The sequence below is a fragment of the Megalops cyprinoides genome, chromosome 12 (assembly GCF_013368585.1).
Source record: "Megalops cyprinoides isolate fMegCyp1 chromosome 12, fMegCyp1.pri, whole genome shotgun sequence".
NCBI classification, from domain to species: domain Eukaryota; kingdom Metazoa; phylum Chordata; class Actinopteri; order Elopiformes; family Megalopidae; genus Megalops; species Megalops cyprinoides.
In genome coordinates this window covers 23,905,042-23,925,594 of record NC_050594.1, presented here as the reverse complement: position 1 = coordinate 23,925,594, position 20,553 = coordinate 23,905,042, and the positions used below count along the sequence as shown (strand labels likewise).

The 20,553-nt window shown below is 40.4% G+C and overlaps 1 protein-coding gene across 3 annotated transcripts in view; it reads left to right on the top strand.

The window, feature by feature from the left end:
• The window catches only part of bcl11ba (BAF chromatin remodeling complex subunit BCL11B a), a 49,194-nt gene extending 35,523 nt beyond the window's left edge, over positions 1-13,671 (top strand). For 2 of the 3 annotated variants that reach the window (XM_036542585.1, XM_036542584.1), the window contains exon 3: positions 8,784-10,893. In XM_036542585.1, the coding sequence (XP_036398478.1) occupies positions 8,784-10,777 (1,994 nt within the window). In that variant the 3' untranslated portion in view covers positions 10,778-10,893. Of the gene's footprint in view, positions 1-8,783; positions 10,894-12,675 lie in introns of those variants that run through there. The other variant, XM_036542586.1, reaches the window with a different exon arrangement.
• The last annotated feature ends 6,882 nt before the right edge of the window (positions 13,672-20,553 follow it).

The window sequence follows — 20,553 nt, the reverse complement described above, 5'->3', positions numbered from 1 at the left end:
TCATAATCAAATGTAAACTGCAGTGTATTCTAAAGTGTATTTTATAATCTAATGATTTCTTCTCTATCATCAGTACAGCGTAGACTGAAAAAGATTGAGGTTTGCTTATATCACAGGAATCAATGACCGAAGGTTATATGCAGTGCTTTCAGTTTCGATTTGACTTGACAGATGCTGCCCTAAGTAGCTATGGCTGAATGCAGTAAAATAGATTATTCTGAATCACTTTGCAAAATGCAAGGGGTTGAGAACTTTTTTTTAAAACAATTAGCCTCTCACTTTTATTTTTTCAGATTCCCTACTAAGCATGACAAATAGAGGCTGGTGGTTTTGCAATAACAAAGCCCTGGCATACATTTGTCTTATTTGGTGAAGCGCAGAGGGGAGAAAAAAGAATGTTATAATTTGATCGCCTCAACACTTGTGACATTAATCGCAAAGTGTCTGGCTATTGGCACTTCCCCTGTAATTGAACATGCAGAGGTAAACCTGTTTCCCTCACAGTGCAGTACAGCCTCCCATAATAGCCATGATTTAATTTAGCTATTTAACCTGTAATTCCAGCAATATTTATTGAAGAGCGAGGGGAGAAAATTGGGCCATTAGGCGCTGAGGATGAATACATTGAGATGAAAATGAACACTCCTAACTGGTAGTTGACCTTCGCATTTTGTAGCAGTTTTTATTAGCGCGGGCCACAGTAATTACTGCAAATTGAATCATAGTGAAAACTGAAATCATTCCATAATGAGCATTTTTATTCGTTATTGCACTTTCCAGCTATGCTCTGAAGTATGACGTCTCAGTGCTCAGCTCGAAAGCCTCCTGGTTTGCTGTCTGCAGCTGGGCTCAGTGCTAAATTAACAGCCGTAGTTATTTATTTTGATGCATTTGGTGAACGGTGTCAAACGGCTCCCCTATACTGCTACGCCATACAATCACCGTCAGTATAAAATGCACCTTTTCCATAATAGCTATAGTGCATTTTAACAGCAATGTGATTATTTTTTTGTTTGTTTGGGATGTACATGGAATATGTTCCCAGCTATCCTTAAACACCCGTCATCCTTTTTTTTTCAGATGGCTTTTTTTTTTTTTTTTAGTGGTGCCAATTTATTTGTATCCATTGTCTTTTAACGACATATGGCACATCCTGTAAGACGTGGTGAGATGCAAATTCGGGGGAGTCTGACTTTAAATTAGGCAGCGACAGTGACATGAGCCTTTTGAAGAGCGCACATCACAGTATTCCAGGGAGAAACAGTGGGGAGCCCCACAATGCCGAGCGCTTTCACCACCCACCTATTCCTTACAGTACAATAGCATTCATCATCCCGGGCCCGGGCCTACTGTATGCACACGGCTCTCAATTACAATTCCATCTCACCACCCATGCTCCTCAAAAAAAAAAAAAAAAAGAAATATCGGTAAATTAGGGGCTGAATGAAAATCATCCAATAATTTAAAAAAGAAAAAAAAAAACAAATGACACCTGCATTTGTGTTTTTTTTTCTAAAATGCGGTTATTGTGTGCACATTATGGGATGTACGCTGCGCGCATCCATACAGACGCGTCTACATATATGAGCAGAGACGCACGTGCGTCTTGCGGATGATGCGTATGCGCGTGGGCGTATCTGTCTGCGCATCGCCTCGCAGCCGAGCGTGTAATAATCTTTATTAATCCACCAGATTCAGATGGACAAGTATTTGCCTGACAATTACGGATCCGTTTGATGCGCTCATCTGCCTGAATGGAGCCGGGGCGATTGTTCGCAGCGGAACTGTATGGTTCTTGCAGCAAGACGTCAGTTGTGATTGAGGCTACAGCTGGGCCTCACTCGGGTCCCCTCTCAGCAAACAGCAGCTTGAGTTCTAATTAATGGGACATACGTCTTTCTGTATATCTTACGGAAGAGGGTCCAACTTCGTTTTGAAGCATTGCGTCCGCATGAATAATTGTTTCAGGGAAGAGTCATCTTGAAATCGTAGTGTGTAGTCCCTCTGAATTATCACTAAGGGCGGACTGTGCTTAATCAACATTAAATGACCAAGAATGCATCAGGAGAGATTTGCAAGAATATACAATCGTAATAACAGCTCATTTCTCGATGAAGAGGCCCATGATGCATGGGCTTACTTTTATGCCTTCAGCAGCAAGAAATTAATTCTTATGTACTTTTATTTTTCTCAAATGGTTCAGTATAATCTACACAAACTGAATATTAAATGTTCAATTTCTAACTTAATCTAAAGCCTTTTAATGTATGTCATTACCTCAAATATTTTATATTTTATTGACCTGAAAAAATTGCCTATTGTTTGTTATTTATCATCCAACGCATTATGTGAATATATATTTAAATGCATACATTGTTGCGATGTAGTAATTGTTTTTTTATATTTCGTTTTAAAAAACTAAGCTGTACAAAGTATGTGTAGCGAAATCACCTGATGTGTCTGTCGTCAGAAGTTCCCCCCTTCCAGAATGTTGAACATAACTAGTGCTTTATACTTTATAAAATTGTGTTTCTCTTCTGTAAAATACATGGCACAAGAGTGTTGAGGAGAATACTGTGGTTATTGAGATATTGTATGGTTAAAGAAATAACAGTTCAAGGGCCTTCCCTTGAGATATTTATATCTCAGTATCTTGTAAGTGTTGAAAAGCCCTCCAGATTGTGCTTGATAAGGACGCATAGTGTCCTCTATGTAAATTACAGGAAATTCTGCTTTTTATTCCGCTTTTCGTTTATTTTTTATTTAATTGTATACTGTTGTAGAAGCCTGTTTTGTAAGACAGGTTGGAAATATTCTGGCATTATTAACATGTCAAATATACAGTATGTATGAACCATAAAAATGTTTTTCTCATGTTTTTTTTTCAGTTATCAACTGCAGTTCAGTGGGGGAAACAGATGCAGTTTCGTTTAGCGGTGTCGCATTGCAATGCAACTATTTAAATTAATCAGCGCAGCATTGCTGACCGTGCATTTCAGTAACTGTACTTTTCTTTGTGCATTTTAACATTTGCAGTTCAAGATGATAAAAATGCATTCTATCAGAATTCTTTTTTCTCTGCCTAATTAATTTCCCTTATCTTGTCTGTGAAAAAGAAAAATTTTCTTACAGTGGGAAAAGTATGAATTCATATTTGGGAAGCTTTTTCTGTTAAATGTACTTTTTTTTGTTAGAAGCCACTTTTACAGTAGGATGCTAGAATCTGCTTGGAGGAAATCGTGGACTATCATACTGTACATTACAGAGAGCCAGAGATGGACTCCCATTAGATCGAGTGTGCTACCGTACACTAGTGATTTTTTTCTCCCTCTCTTTTTTCCCCCCTTCTCTCTGTAAGCCATCCAAGAGCTTTCCTGCCAAGGCTCTGTGTGAACCACAGCCAAACAAAACACAGGCAGCCTTCCAGCCCAACGCGGCACGCTTCCACTAATAGAGAGAGAAAGGCTTCCAGACCTAACACGCTACTTACAGGACGGCAGAATTCTTTACGCTAGATAATAGCTTAATGACAGCCTAAATGAAGTCCCCATAGTAAAAACCAATGTCAGCAAATGAGCACCTCATTAAGGGATGCAATATCCTTTTTTCCCTTCGATTTAGAACCGGGCTTTATTGTGTGGAAATCAGAATTCCAAGAGATTTTTGGCCCTTTGTCCCCACGATTACAATTTGGTTCGGCTGCTTTCTTTGAGCATCTTTCGCTTTTAAGACAACAAAAACAAAAGAAACTCTGGCTTATAATGACAATAAAATGTCAATCTGCCAAATAAACAGAAATAAAAAAAATGCCTTTTTTTGCACACCGACAACTAAAACGATGTGGAGTAATGATTTTGTGGCGTTATTTTAATCTCATGAATGGGACAAATAACAATTGAGTCCCAACAGTGGCACAATGCGACAGTAGATGTTTTTGCAAAATGATTTGAGAACAAATCCAACAAAGGCCCAATTTAGCATTTTCCCCACTTTGCTTTTCAATGACAGACAAAGCTGAAAAAATGACAATTTTTATAATTGGTGAAATCTGTCAAAATACCTATTTAAATGTTAAAAAATGCAAAGAATTCCTTGGTTTGTTTGTCAGTTGCAGAAACAAACCAAGCACGTGAAATATGCTGTAAACTATTTACCTCAGTTCGTGCTAACACTATTGTACTGTCCCTATTTGATTGCGGATTGGTTACTCCCATTAAGGGCTTCAGTCTCCTCGCCAAATGATAAGCGTGAAGACATATTTGAGGACGTTTGTCATCTCTTCTGATGTGCATTTAAACCCTGGATTTGCGTACACAGTATTTGACACTGCCTGTTTGGAAACCTAAGATCGTTATTAGCAATAATTTCTGGTTAATTGAATCAAGTCCTACATGGCATGAAGCCATGCCATAGATGACACAGGCACAGTGGCGTTTTCAATTTTCCTCATCCAAACAGCTGGTTCACACTGTGAATATGTTGTCTTGGAAAACACAGTCATGATTCTTCTTTCTTTTTCAGAATACTGCCTGCAATGTACTGACATCTTACATTAACTGAAGCACTGTCTTGAAAATAAAGTTAGATTATGTGCACAAATTTATGTGCATTTCTAGTTTTAAAGGGTTTGCCAGGAAGAGCCTTCCTTGCTACTTTAAAAGCAGTGTCTACATCATACGGACTTCCTGCTCTGTGTGAGAGTTTGTGGAAGATCCCAGTGCTTACAGTACATGTTTACCCATGAGATTATGTGTGTGTGGTGCATGCGCGCATGTGTGTGTATGTATGTGTGTGTGGTATGAGCGTGTGTATATGTGTGTGTGTGTGGCTGCAGGAGTTAAAAACTATAGAGCCCCACACCGTCTCACGGCACAGAAAGGCATCCACCCCAGCAGTGGCATCACTGGAAGAAGTGCCGCAGGTTTTTGTCTCCCTCCTCCTTCTCTCTCGGTCTCTCTCTCTCTCCTCTCCCTCCCTCCTTCTCTCTTGCTCTCTCCTCTCTGTCTCTCTTTCTCTCTCTCTCTCTCTCTCTTTCTCCCTTTTTTCATATGGAAATGTGAAATAATGGGGTGATTAAATAGAGCTGTATATTAAAGTACAGCTGACATTAGAATTAGCATAATGTGCTCTCGCCTCGGGCTGCATACTTTATTTGCCATCTGCGTCGGACTCCAATCCCCCCGGGAGGGCAGACGCTGAACAGTTCTCAATAAACTCACGCCCGAGTCCCTTTATCGTGAGGAGAAATACCATTTCAGGCAGCGAGCATTGATTCGTCTTAATTGTGGGGCAGAAATGAACATTCGGCCCCCCGATGACTTTTGTTGGTCTGTGAGAAGTTCAGCTAGTACAGTACGCTTTCACGCCCCAGCAGTTAAACCAGAAACAAGAGCGAGAGACAGACAGAGATATAGAGCAGGAGAGAGGAGGAGGATCAGCCTAGTAAAAGTGCCGTTGTTGTCTTCTTGGGCCCTGTGTGTGTGTATGTGTGTGTGTGTGTGTGTGTGTGTGTTTTCATGGAGCATTAGTCCTTTGAAAGCCTTGGCCATAAAACAAAAAGGGGAGGGGCCTGCACGGCTGTAGCTTTCAGAAGGCCCAGTAAACACAAAGGGCGGCTATTGTCTACAAGCGTATGCTCTGTCCACTGTAATTAAGTCAAAGGGTTTACAGGACAAAGTCTGACTGCAGATGTGAACAGCTGTTTTGCCCCTTCTCTCTTTTACAGACATCTAGAAGAGATGGTAATTTAGCAGTGAATGCATTTACCAGGAGACTTTTTTAAATGCATTTGTTAAATAGTTTAATGTTGGTCGGGGCTGATTTGGAAGATTCCTGCAAAGTGTACGAGGTTGAACCTCTCTCTGTGCAGACACTCATATAGCAATAATTTGAGAGGCTGAAATGTTAAAGACTACGCTAGTCATGCTGTTTCTGAAAATCTTCATTTCACATCACACTGTAGGAATGCTTTAAAGCCATCCCTAAACAGCACTTACATTTAGCTGTAGATAATTTGCCTTAAATTATCTCTGTGTGGTTGAACATACTTTTTAAGTTAAATTTGTGTTTTATGTTGCTCAAGGTCAAAAATACCATGAGGGTACGTGGGTTTTGACAGCCTAGTGTAGTTACATTATTGTGTTAGCATTTTCAAATGGTTCAATATAAATTGGGGCATGCGCCATAAGAAACGCATGGGAACGGCAATTACACATGCTTTAAAGATGAGAGTTTTCACATTCACAGAGTGTTCACATATAAAACAAAACACCATGCTGAAATTTTGCGTCACTTTCTACAATAAGTCATTCAGTTGGTTACGTAGCATACATTAATTACGGTTGAGACTTGATGCCCTATCATGAGATTTGATGCTCTGTCAGTAAATGCTTGAAATTGCATTCACATTTTCCAAAACACTTGTAAACCTCAAATATTAGTAGCTGTTATTTGACAGTGTTTGTTTGATCATGCGTAGTGAAATGGCTGATCAGCATTATCATATATTGGCAGTAATTGTGGTGGTTTTGCGCTTTAAATCATATGGGCATACTTTTTTACCAGCAAATTATACAGCCCGCAATATATCTTAAAATAAAAAAACCGACACGCAAGATAATTTTGTGTATGAACAGTATTATGCTCTCCTCACCACAAACCTCTCTGTGATGCTGCTGACTGTATCATTCTTAGAACTGTAACTTTCAGTAACAGCCGCATGCATAGGAATGACTGAACTGAACCGCTCAGTCACCGCTCACTCTGACAATAGCCACAGTAAAAAAAGCACATTCTTACGTACTTCCTCATCCGGGTCTCCTCTGAACTTAACGTGTACCCGCAGTAGCTGCCGGCACAGAAATGCATAACCGAATCAAATACCCAAACAATTATTGCAGCATATGTTTTCCTTCGTCTTCTAAATTGCCACATTAGGTCAGAACAGCGAGCTTTCATTTAATAAATAAATGAAACTCGTTTTCCGAGCGCACAATTACCATTTCCAGTGTGTTTTTATAACAATCCCCCAGGACTGTCGCAGACTCTGTTTAGCATCCTTTTCTAGTGAATACGCTGTATATCGCTGCTTGTTTGCGCGGCAGCTGTAACGAGTCCCCTTTGCATTGCAGAACCTGTGTTACATTGCGGCGGCATCATCAATTAGTCATGTGTAGTTAAAGGTACAGAGCTCTGAGAAGGTAAATAACTGATACTCGTCGCTTTGCGGAGTAGCAGTGTGAGGTTTGATCATGGGTAAAATTCTCCACATGCGCTCACTGTTCTTATGGATCTCTGAGGGAGTGCATATGAAGGCAAACATACAGTTAGGATCACTGTTTTTTCACTGTTTTTGGTATTGTTATAACTACAATGACTTTTTTATGAACACAGGTTTTGCCTGATGTATATAGTTGTGTCTTTATCTCCAGTGTCTTTACACTGGATATACTGTGAGGTAACAGCACATCTGTATATTCCAGTAAACCTTACTTTGTGCCCAAAATGTATTCTGACTGTCCCAAAACAAGATAGTGTCTCTGAAATCCCTCTCAGCCAATGAGTGCATAGTCAATATTTGAGCCTCTTCCATATGCGTTATAATTATTTCAGCCAGCTCTCTCCGTGCACAATTAAATGAAAGAGATGGGTAAAGGGGTTGTGCTACTCCTGGGATTCTAATAATAAAATGAGTGGAATAGATGTGCGGGGAAAAAAAATCTCCCTGAATAATCCACAAAGGAAGGAAAAAAACTGCAGTATAGCCATCTGCAGTAATTGATTAATTTTGTGAGGCTGAAGTGACATGGAATGCCTGCAGGCCGTATTTTAAATACCAGTGACTTAAATACTAAATAACAACCTTAGACCAGTAATAATTTACTCACAGCCTTTTTCTGCCTTTTTTATTTTTTCATTCTTTATTAGAAACCATTCATCTTGATGTGCACCATTTTTTATCTGTTTTTTATTTGTTTCCTGGAGCAGAAAAAGCTTTTATTTGCTAGTGATAAAAATGCCTTAAATGGCGGTTTAAGTTGAATTTCTTCAGTATGGAAGCATATTACTTGGCATCGCAGACTTGGGAAGGATTAAGTCCCTTCCGCCATTGGGAGTGTTGTGAAGGCGTTTGGCTGCTAAAATAATTCAGCGATTTGTAAAGATGCCGATTAAATACTTCTTAAATCATGCATATAGTGTCCCCACAATGTTAGCCCATGCTAGCAGACTATGGAAATGTGCGCATTAAGAATATGAAAAGCATGTCCCATTCATGTGACAACATGATGTGCAAGATAGTTCCCAGGCCCAAAGTATTAGGCAAATTGAGAGCTGCACCGAATGTCTGAGCAGCAGAAAGAAGACTGGGATATTCATGGCGATAAAAGATTATAAGGCATACAGTAACATATTTGATGGTATTGAATGTATTTGTATTTTGTGTGATAAGAACAGCACACTTTGATGTATGCCTCATTAATTCAGACTGTACATAAACCCATTGCCTTACCTTTTTGTCATCGCTGTTTTCCCCATATCAGTTTTATAATGTTTTTACTTATATGATTGTTTTTGGATTCAAGGATATATAAACCTGTATTTACCATGAATCCAGACATTGTGAATGTGTGAATTTAGACATCACGTTATACAAGAGATGTATTTTTAATGATATACAGACATTTAACATGTATTTGGATTTTTGGATAAAACGAACAGTTAGGTTTAAAAGGAAAGTGCAAACTTTCCTCTTAGATTTTTTTTGTGCTTTTCTTCTCTTATAGGTAGAGATGAACCCTCAAGCTACATATGCACAACATGCAAGCAGCCGTTTACCAGCGCCTGGTTCCTCCTCCAGCACGCCCAAAACACACACGGGATCCGCATCTACCTGGAAACCAACCACTCCAACAGCTCGCTAACCCCGAGGATCACCATCCCTCCCCCCATGGGAGCCGAGTCCATACCCCAGTCCACTCTCACCAACTTCCTGGGGGACAACAACCCTTTCCACCTCCTGCGGATGACTGGACCCCTCCTCCGCGAGCCGCCGGGCTTCGTGGAGAACCGCCTGCCCAGCACGCCCCCCTTCGTCAGCCCGCCGCCCCGCCACCACCTGGACCCCCACCGCCTGGAACGCCTTAGTGCCGAGGAAATGGGTTTAATCTCCCAGCATCCCAGTGCCTTCGAGAGAGTAATGCGCCTGACGCCCATGGCAATAGAGTCCCAGTCGATGGATTTCTCCCGGCGACTCCGAGAGCTGGCCGGGAACACCAACTCCACCCCTCCGCTCTCGCCGAGCCGCGCCAACCCTATGCACCGTCTCCTCAACCCCAACCCCTTTCAGCCCAGCCCCAAGTCTCCCTTTCTGAGCACCCCGCCACTGCCGCCCATGCCGCCCAATAGCACCACCCCTCCCCAGCCCCAGGGCAAGAGCAAGTCCTGTGAGTTCTGCGGGAAGACGTTCAAGTTCCAGAGCAACTTGGTCGTGCACCGGCGGAGCCACACGGGCGAGAAGCCCTACAAATGCCAGCTATGTGACCACGCTTGCTCCCAGGCCAGCAAGCTTAAGAGACACATGAAGACGCACATGCACAAGTCCGGCTCCATGACCGGGCGGTCTGACGATGGCCTCTCCGCCACAAGCTCTCCGGAGCCGGGGACTAGCGACATTGTCGGGGAGGGCATGAAAAACAGAGATGGGGACTTCCGGGGTGAAGGAATGGGACCAGACAATGAAGAAGAGGAGGAAGAGGAGGAGGAGGAGGAGCTAGAGAATGAGAGTAGGCCAGAGTCGAATTTTAGCATGGACTCAGAGTTCAGTCGCAATCGGGAAAATGGCTCCAAGCCCCCACCTGATGAGAAGGCCCTATCTCTAGGCAAGATTGTAGAAAATGTAGGTTTAAGCACTATACAGCAGTACAATAACTTGATAGTTGACAATCGGAAAAGGCTCCCCTTCTCCAAGAGGAGCTCGGAAGGGCAGCGAGACACAGGAGACGAGGACTCAGTGGTGGGAGAGATGGACCAGGTGGAGCGGGCGACAGTGAACGGTAGGAACTGTGGCTCAGGTGACTCTTTCTCAGGCCTGTTTCCTCGAAAGCCCACCCCAATCACCAGCCCCAGTCTGTCCAACTCCTCGGCCAAGAGGATCAAGATCGAGAAAGACCTGGACATGCCTCCCGCCCCCCTCATCCCGTCCGAGAATGTCTATTCCCAGTGGCTGGTGGGCTATGCAGCGTCGCGGCACTTCATCAAAGACCCCTTTCTCGGGTTCACCGACTCCAGACAATCTCCGTTCGCCACGTCTTCTGAGCACTCCTCGGAAAATGGCAGCCTCCGTTTCTCCACCCCCCCTGGGGACATGCTGGACGGGGGCCTCTCAGGTCGCAGCGGGACAGCCAGTGGCGGCAGCACCCCTCACCTGGGAGGGGGTCCCGGACCGGGCCGGCCCAGCTCCAAGGAGAGCCGCAGGAGCGACACCTGCGAGTTCTGCGGCAAGGTCTTCAAGAACTGCAGCAACCTGACGGTCCACCGGCGCAGCCACACGGGAGAGCGCCCCTACAAGTGCGAGCTGTGCAACTATGCCTGCGCCCAGAGCAGCAAGCTCACCCGCCACATGAAGACGCACGGCCAGCTCGGTAAGGAAGTGTACCGCTGCGACATTTGCCAAATGCCCTTCAGCGTGTACAGTACCCTTGAGAAACACATGAAAAAGTGGCATGGAGAACATTTGATGACGAACGAGGTAAAAATTGAACAAGCAGAGAGAAGCTAAGCCAGTTTCCTATTCCTCCTCGCCACTTCTTGAATAAAGTGGGTAGCTGGATATTCTTTTTTTCCTAAATATTGATTTTGGGTTAATTTTATGTTTTGCCTAAGAAACTGCCACCTGAGAAAAACAACAACAGAAAACTAAATAAAACACCAACAAAAAAAAAAAAAAACAGTAACAGGAAGTTAAAATTAAAGCCGGCCTAAACTGCCTCATTTGGCATTGCATTTTTAAACAATCTATCAGAGGATGAATTAAGCAGTAACATACTTGGAGCCTTTTTAACTGTGCAATAATTTCTGTATTTATTGGATTTTTGTAATATTTTGGCATGTGCAGGTACATTTTTATTTCTTCATTTTTTTTTTGTTTTTCATTTAATTTTGATGGCTGGGATTTTATTTTTTTAAACCCAGATGATATCCTGAGATTTTTTTTAGTAAAACAATACAATTGTTATAAAATAATTCTTTAGGCCGCTGCTTTTAGACAATTGTATATTTAAGCTACTCGTGTAATTTCTTGAGGAGAAGCCGAACTGAATCTTCAAATTTGAACGCAAAACTAAGAAAGCTATTTTGTGTTTGTTATAAGTAATAGGCTAAGAGCGGACAACAATCCTTTAAAGTTGTAGCATGTACTGATTTTAAATGTATCAATCTAATTGGGTATGTAGCACTGAATGTCAGCTTTGACAGTAAAACAAGGGGGATTTGAGTTCAGATCCTTAAGAATACATAAATTATGATACAGATATAACTGTAAAAACAAAGGCAGCTGCTTCTAGGTACCAAGTACCGAAACAGACAACGCTATCACATAAATTTTGCTTGTGTGTTGCCATACAGGTCCTCTAATCAGTGTGCATTCAAACTGTTTACATTGATACAAACTAACCCCATAGTCTCAACATGTACATGCTTAATTAATGCAAATACTGTAGTTTTTACATTCTGAATTATGTTGAATCTTACAGTTGTAGGAAGCTACAGTAACACTGGCCATATAACCACATGAACGTGGAAAGCTAAACATCTCAGGATCAGTTGAATGGCCTACTGTGTTATTTGATAAGTGAGATCCATTCATTTAGCATCATTCATCAGAGCAGTTTAACACAATTTCATCATGCCTAGGGGATCGTTTTTCATAGTTGTTTTCTGTACACTGCCAGGTCTCTATTACAACTCATGGTGTCACTGAAAATTGTAAGTTTTTTACATTTTTGTTGTTAAATCTCCTTAAAGAACAGTAATCCTGAGCAAAAAGAATGAAACAATTTCAAAAGTAAATTGAAAACGTGAAAGCAGTCAATGCATTGAACTGCATGTCTACCACTCACACATGTACAAGTTGCATATCAGACAGTTCAGAGAAGTATAAATTATTCCAAATCATTACAGTATTTCTTCTTTTCTTGCATTAATACAGTGCTCCTGATATTTATGATTACCATTTGTAATTTGCTCATGTCATGGATTGCCTTGTATTATTTTTGAAAGGGTATGGTTTTCTCAGACAGTTCATTCATTGTGTATGTCACCTCTTTAACCAGACATATTGGTAAAAAGATCAAAGTCAATTATGAGATACTCTTTTGCATTCTGAAATCATGTTTGTTTATAATATCACTTGAATACAGCTTTTGCCCTATGCATTTTTTAGATTTGTCTATAAATCATAAAAAATAATTTATATTGTACAGTAAATCTGATTAATTAGTGTGCCATAGTCAAAATGTTTATGATATTAAAATTTCTGGTTAATCTGGTTTCTTCCCATCTGAACAAAAGCAATGCCAATTATGCGTTCAGTAAATTTCACAATATCAGTGTCTGTAGAAATTTGTTGAGCATGTACTAAACCAGTAAGACTATTTTTCTTTCTTTCTTTTCATTTAGGACTTCCTGTGATGTGTAGTTGAACATTCTAAGAAGTAGCAACTTTGTCACATAAAGAATGCACAGCTGAATTTTTTCTTTTTTTTTTTTTTTGGTTTTTGTATTTTTTTTTTTTATTTGGTCTTCAGCAAGCAACACCTATGCCTAAATCACAACTCTGCATTATTGTGAATAATGTACTGCATTCCCCTGAGTTCAAGCAACCCAAATTGTAGCATTGAGGGAAAAATTTTAATGAAAAAAAAAAGGAAAAAATAGATCTACTCAGCTGACCTGCACTTTATGATTTGTTTGTACACAAAAAGGTAAAGAAAAAAAAGCGGCTTCTAGGCAAGAAATTACATTTAATGGATTGACTTGGCCTTGCAAAAGGGTTATAGTACAAGGGAGCATCTGAGATTCAAGTGCCAGTGTTGCTAGGCATGGCATTCACAATGCTGGCACTATAAAAAAAATAATAAAAATAATAATAAAAAAATTAATTTATTGGGACAGTTTTTGTACTGCCATTCAATTTGACGTGAGTGTGCCTTGAATACTGATCTTCCTATTTATTGTCTCCTGAGACGAATGAAACTCTTTTGTGAAGCAAAAGGATTGAACAAAAAAGAGAGGTGTCAATTACTCAAGGTAGTCCTAATTTGCTTATAAGGTTCCAATAGAATATCAGAAATAAATTGTAAAAGGCGAGGAAAGATGCATTTAGGTATAAAAAAGTACCCAGCACAACATTCATGTGTCTGTGTGTGTATATATGTATGCATATGTACATATAAAGGCACAAACGTATATATTGAATTCTTCACTTCAGGACAAGACTGCGTCCCTCGATAGAAAAATCGCCGGAGTGGATTGTTATGCCACAGATAGTCAAGGAAGAGACTGGACAAAAATCAGGAACAGCAGAAACTTAAAAAAAGAATTTAGTGCACTCTGTCTTAAAATACGTTTACAGTATTGAAACAAGTACAAGGGTAAAATAATATTTGTGTGTATGTGTGTTTTAAACAAACAAGTATTTTTTTTTTTTTCCAAATTTGCTTATAAAGTTTCTCTGAATGCCATAGTGGCTATGATGTGTATATTGGTTTTTTTGGTGACGGGGTTTTAGTATATAAATATATATAAATATATATTACATTTTTCTTGTTTACTGTAAAAGTATACCAGTATTTGTAATATTGGAGAATGCCTGGGCATTTTACAAAAATAGAAAAAAAGTTTGTTTTTTATTTTTATTTTGCAGTTCAATTTGAATTGTGGGTCTATTAAAATGTTTTTGTCACTGTAACTGTAAAAGTCTTGAGTTTTAGTAAAACGTTCATTCTGCCTTGGGTGTAAAAAAATAAATAAAAAATAAATGAATAAAAAAACTCAACTGTAAAGAAATCTTGGGGGGCAATGGGGCCAGCTACATGTAGAGAAAATCCCTGGTAGAAACTATTGCATATTGTTATTGCTTTGCAGGAAGATACTGACATTCCTGACCTGTACCTATTTTTCTTCTTCTGGAATGGATATTCTTAATGGCTGGTTTAAATACTTGTGTAGGCACTTGCTGTCTTTTTACTGGAGCTTGTATTTTTTAACTTGTATGCGCATCCTTTGTGAGAAAAGGTACTGTGAGTACCTTATGTCTTTTTCTTTTCTGGGGGGAAGGGTACATAATTGAAAAGAGAACTTCAGAATACAACACACAAGCTGCCACAATATATTTTTTTAATTTGGCAGGATAAAAATAGTTGCAAAAAAAAGAAAAAAAAAAAACCTGAAGAATTTGTATTCTTAAAATGAGTCATATTGTACAGAAGGGTTTAAAAGGTTGTCTGACAGCCTTTTAGCTACAAAAAATACAAAAGTAAATGTTTTGTTTACTATTATATTGGTTGTAAATATTTTTTATGATGACCCTGTTCTTATTTTTGTTTCTTTTCTTTTTTTTTTTTTTTTTTTGTTGATGCGTGTTCTGACCGGCACTGGCAGCAGACTGTGTTTTCTGGGCCACCCCTTTGACCTTATATCTTCATTTAAAGAGTGTGAAACCTCATTTTTATTGCCACCTGCCCTTGAGTTTTCTCAGCATGAAAAGTGTAGAGCACAAATACAAGCTGTTCCAACTCTCTAATTTTCACTCTTTTGTGCTGTCTCATTTCCCTTTAAAACCTCTCTCATCCATTGTGACATGCAAGTGTCCAAACTGGTGGGGCCTTTAGTGTGAACGCGGTTCTCAGTAACAGGAGAACCAGCTGGTCGGAATTTGCTATGCACTATTCAAAAAAGAAACAGTCACCGATCTGTTCGCTACAAAAATAAATAAATAAATAAGAAATAAATACATGCTTGTTAAGCTGAAGAAGGCTGGTGGGGGGGTGGGGGTGGGTATAAAACAATATTGTCATCGCAGACAATTATGAAAACTTGGGGAATCTTGTGAAGTGTAGAAACATTGAACATGTCTGGGAATCCTTGCCTGATTTATTCTCGGTGTACCCTGATTGCAGCAAGACTGAAGCTGGATCAGATCAAAGATTGCCGCTAACTGCTGATTACAATAATCAGTGAACTATAGTACAGTACTACAGTGTCAGTAATTGTGTAGGGTACAATTAGAGGCACTTACTGCTGCCAAAACTGACCACAGTCATACGGATGCATATCAATCTGCCGTACGCTCACGGCTTATATTTTAAAAACATTCATTCAGCTATCTTGGCCTCCATTTTCCAGAGGGGACCCTCATAAGTGTGTTAAAAAAGTTTCTCTTAGAAGTGGTGCTTCGAGAAGATTTTTTTTTCATTTCATATTTTGTTTTATATTTCATGGGGAGGCTCGAACATCAAGAGCTATCGCCTCTCTCTGTCAGAATGAGACAAAAAAGTGCTTTGCTGCTGTTCACTCTTTAGTTGACATTCCATTATTATGATTTATTTTCTTAATGTTTGTATTTAAGACTTATACAGGGTTGGGATGAGAACACAAATCTGTAATTTTTGATATGTCCAAATGTTCGCAAAGGGGGTGGGGGCGGGCGGGGATACTTTCAGTAGGGGTGTTATGCTGTGTGTGATGTCACTTTATTTAAATACATGAATTGATACGGCGTGTGTTGTCTATGATGTCATTCCAAGCTGTAGACAGCCAAACATCCTCAGGCCTCATTCCGCCAACATCGATTCACGATAGTAAACATTACCTTCAGACTCCACCGGATCTGTCTATGTTCTTTATTCACACGACATAAGGAGCGAGGCATCACCCACTACAAATGTATGCATCCATCCCATTCCTTTGACCCGGTATCTGTCATTTTCGGAAGTGTTTCTGCCCGCCCTATCAAGGCAACCCCTGCCAAGTTGCAATGGCAGTAGCGGTATCATCTTAGAAAAAGCAGAAAATACACAAAATACCTCAACAACAAAGCCTTCCTCTCATAATTTAAGTAATTGAAGAGTTTAAAGTACAACCGGCCCTGCTGGAAAAAATATGCATACACACACCCACATACACACATGCGCCATTTATTTTCTTAAGGCATTTTAAGATTCTTGCTGGGGTATTAATTTCACTAGCAATTTTGCATTAAGGTATTCAGATCCCTGTGACAGTGGTCTATTCACATTACACTGGGGAGATATGGATGCCTCCTAGGGGCCTGTTGAGGTTGGCTAAGCTGACTGACGGGGGAAGCTGGAGGTGTCTGATCAGTGGTGCTGCTGGACTGTGAATTAGCACTCTCCCTCCACACACTGCCATCATTAAGACCCACTGATATTGTATCTTCTGTAGTATTAAACAGCTCTGCCACAGAGAACCGGAGACTCCAGCTGTAAGCAGCTACTGGAGCAGAATCTTTATACGCAGGAGATTCATCCTTTACAAAAAGGGCATGGGGTATTGCCTATACCAGATAGGGGAAAATTGATAAAGTATTTGGGGAGATGTGAAATATGCCTCAAATGTCAACAAACAAGTCGAGACACAAAAACCTTTGACGGGTCGTATATTCTGACAATACAAGGTGTGAGAATGCAGGGGAGTTCTCATTAATCCAAAGAGAGAACGGGAAAAGCTTTGTGAATAAGAAGCTGCCTTGTCAAAGAATGTACACTACATTTTAACACTTCTCAAGATATGAACTGAGTATGGTTGATGTCATTCTTTGCAGTGTCATTGGGTCAGACATGACAGTGTATTTTTGATATGTATACATATACACATACACCCCCCCCCACACACACACATACAAATGTAAACAAATGCAAACATAAACACACACACACACACACATATATATATCTCCATCTCAATTTTGTTAAGGTGTCTGTACGCATAATAAGAACCCTATAATTACATACAAACATCTTTCATGTACATACACATACACTTATACAGTTAAAGATGGTAAAAATGTAGCAACATAACACATAAATATATGTGCCATTAAAATTGCAGTTTTTAGATTGCTTGTACAACAACAAAACACCTCTGCAAGGAGGAAATCGGCAAGTAAATTAACACAAACATTATCCTAACGACTGCCGTTTGCCAGCTTGTCGGCTGCATAAAGTGCAGGTGGTTTAGACAATACTTCTTCCTCCCCAGGACGTGAATTCAAAGCGTTCCTAATTAAACAAACTGCCTGCATCACAAATGTCAACTGTTTCTTCAAATACATTTTTAGCTGTAGGGAGAACTTCCTATTCCAAAGCTGATGTTATCACTTTGCAGATGAAAAGCTGTAGCATTTCGGTATGGGGCTGTATACATTTAGCTACATTTCATTCTCTCTAAACTGAAAATTCAGAGTAGTAAATACAGACTGGCCCATTATGTGGGTTGTCTTGCCGATGGGATTTTCTCACTTTTCTCATTTTGATTTAATTCTCTTTTTTAATACTAAAAAACCCAGGCCCACAATTAGTCCTGGCGAGACAGAATTGAGTCGGACCCGGGTGAGTCTCGATTTGGCATCAGTTTCAAGGCAATTGGGTAATTAAGCCTATCCCTGACTGGCCTGCTCTTTGAAGTGCCCTGTAGGGGGGATTATCCCCAGTGAGGAAGGAGAGAGAGAGAGAGGGAGAGAGAGAGAGAGAGCAAGAGAGAGAGTGGGAGAGAGAGGGAGATGAATGAGAGAGGGAGAGGGAGAGATGACAGGCAGTACATTCCTGCAAAGTTGTGAGGTGCCGAAGCAGCTGCTGGATTCTGTCAGTAAGTCCAGGAATAACCTGGTTCACCAGTTCTTCTACCGCGGGTTACAGTCTGGTGCTGTGACTTCTGTCATGCAGAGTGATCACCTATTGCAAGACTAAAAGCAGGATGCTGTTAGTGTTCTAATTGTACATGTACATTTAATGTACATTTTAATAATCATGCATGTGAACAACATGAATATCAAAAAATGACTCCCCCCAAAAAAACTTCAATTTCAGGCACTTTCTTGTTTTGTCTGAGAGCACATTTCCATGGCCCAAAACAAAACATCAGAGTGAAGTTGTGTATTTAAGGCAATTAGTCGATATGGTCAAAAAACAACTATGTGTTTCTGTAATACACATCACATGGGTGATTCTGTGTGGGTTGATTTTTTTTTTGCCGCATAATGATTTGCATATTCTTCTACCCCCCCAAAAGAAACAGGGAGTGAAAGAGAGAGAGAGAGAGAGAGAGAGAGAGAGAGAGAGAGAGAGAGAGCGGCAAGGGAAAAAAAGCAGTAAAACAGCAGTGAATGGACATGTGTTCATCCTCGGCGCAAACACGAGCGACAGGGTTCAGCATCGCAGAGCAGACACGGCTAGAAGCCGCCGCGCTCCCCCGTCCACCGCGGCCCAGGCCCCGGTCTGTCACAAAGTCTGTGCAGATAAGATCCAGCGCGGCACAGTTGACATCAGAAGATTGCGCAGCCAGACAGCGCCTGTGAAGAAGAATGGACCAATTTCTGCAGGTCAGTGTCTGAGACGGAATTGTGCGAAAAAGAAGCGGGGGCCGTGAGAGGGGAGCACGGCTGAAATTCCACCTTAAAAAACAAGCAGAGTTTTGCGAAAGGCGAAACTGACAATCCTATCTACCAGACGAGTGATAAGTGAAGTAGATATCTGGAGTCATCAACAAAATCAAAAGCGCTAAGGAGGTTCTCAACATGTCCTGCTTTTTCAATTAGTGTGGCCCACATATCTATTAAACATCCTTAGAACAGATAAGCAGAGGAGCTAGCCCCAGTGTCAAACACCTTAAAGTGTTTGTCAGGAGGCAACAATATGATGCAACTGTTTTCATAATACAAGTGCTGTCTATTTTTATCACCTCAATACAAAATCCAAATATCTCACTGATGAGAACGGACGCACTGTAGCACGGCCTTTCTTTTAACTGCGCCTCGGTCATACCATTATGAAAATCTCACAGGATTAAAAGACACACATGGGTTATTCAAAAGGTATGGAATTATTTCAACCCGGCCTGTCAGAATTTGCAGGGCCAGTCTCATTAAAGGCAACTTCAAAATGACTAAAGCCACAGTCTTCATCTTAAAGCCCAAGTGTTGACAGGTACAGTATGTCTTAAGGCTTCAAGATCAACATGGCTCCTCTCTCTTGACAAAATCCCTGAAGGGCTTTAAATGATGGCCCAGGAATTTGCCATTGGACTGGGAAAGGGTCATGATTTCCTAGGGGCTGAGAGCAATGAGTAAATAACAGGCACCATTCAGGGAACGAAGCAGAGATTGCTCTGTCTACCTTCCAAGCATGCAAAGAAGGGGCTACACTTAATTATGGTACCAGAACAAAAGTCTCAATGGAGAATCTTTCAGTGAGGGTGTCATGGCAAATCACAGCATTCCCCAGACTTCCGTGGTAATTATTACCATTATTATTCACCAGGCTTGTCCTTATCCAATTGATTGGTATGGCTGTTTCATGCGTATCTCCAGCCGGTGGTATTGCGCTCTCCTTACACACATTTTTTTTTCACGACAATGTTGAAAGCATGACAAATGTCGACAAAAGTAATTAAATGTCTTATTAAGAAAATTGGATCCTTACAAAAGTGGAAAAAAGCGCTGCACAAGCTTATCAAAAAATGTGACATGAGGAAAGATATTTTATGTTTGAATTGACTGAAGAGATCGTGGTGAAGGGTTTTTGGCCCCTGTTTGGTGACTTGCCTGATGATAAAAGCTTTCTGTATTAAATGGTGCATTCTGGGCAATTCTGATATGCGAATTGTACTTAGAGATGACCACACCCAATGAAATGCTTGTTCAGGTGTTTGTGGATCTATAGCATGTCCTTTCAAGACCAACCTTGCATATATTTTTTGCTTAAGACTTAAATCATGGTAACTCAAATATGATTTGAACTAGTTCTATTTAGAGAGAAATGGTAAAATGTGGCAATTTAAGTTCATCATCAATGCCATCTGAATCTTGAAGAAAGTTGCGTAATTTTTTCAGATGAATTATTATAATCACCCTCATCATCATCATCACCCTCATCATGAGAATATTGTTATCTATATTACACTGCATAATATTTCTCTGTGGAAAACAAAGAAACCTTACTCTAACAAAGATAAGTAATCATGCTCTGTTTTATCATCGAGACAGGTGCCCTGCTTCTACTGTTAAAATCAGGCTGCACTTTTAGCAAAACCAAAACAAAAAAGAGGAACTAGGCTGTTTTAATTATTTTATTTCTGCAACTACAAACAGCAGCAGTCACTCAAACTTCACATTTATGTATATTTTTTTCGGCTAAGTGACAAAGGGGTGAGTCCTTTAAAAAAAGCATGCTCTGAAGAACTGAAGGCACTCCTGAGGTGCGTGCAGCCTTCTTGATATTCAGATTTGCCTGCCTACACAGAGCATTATGACACATTTGG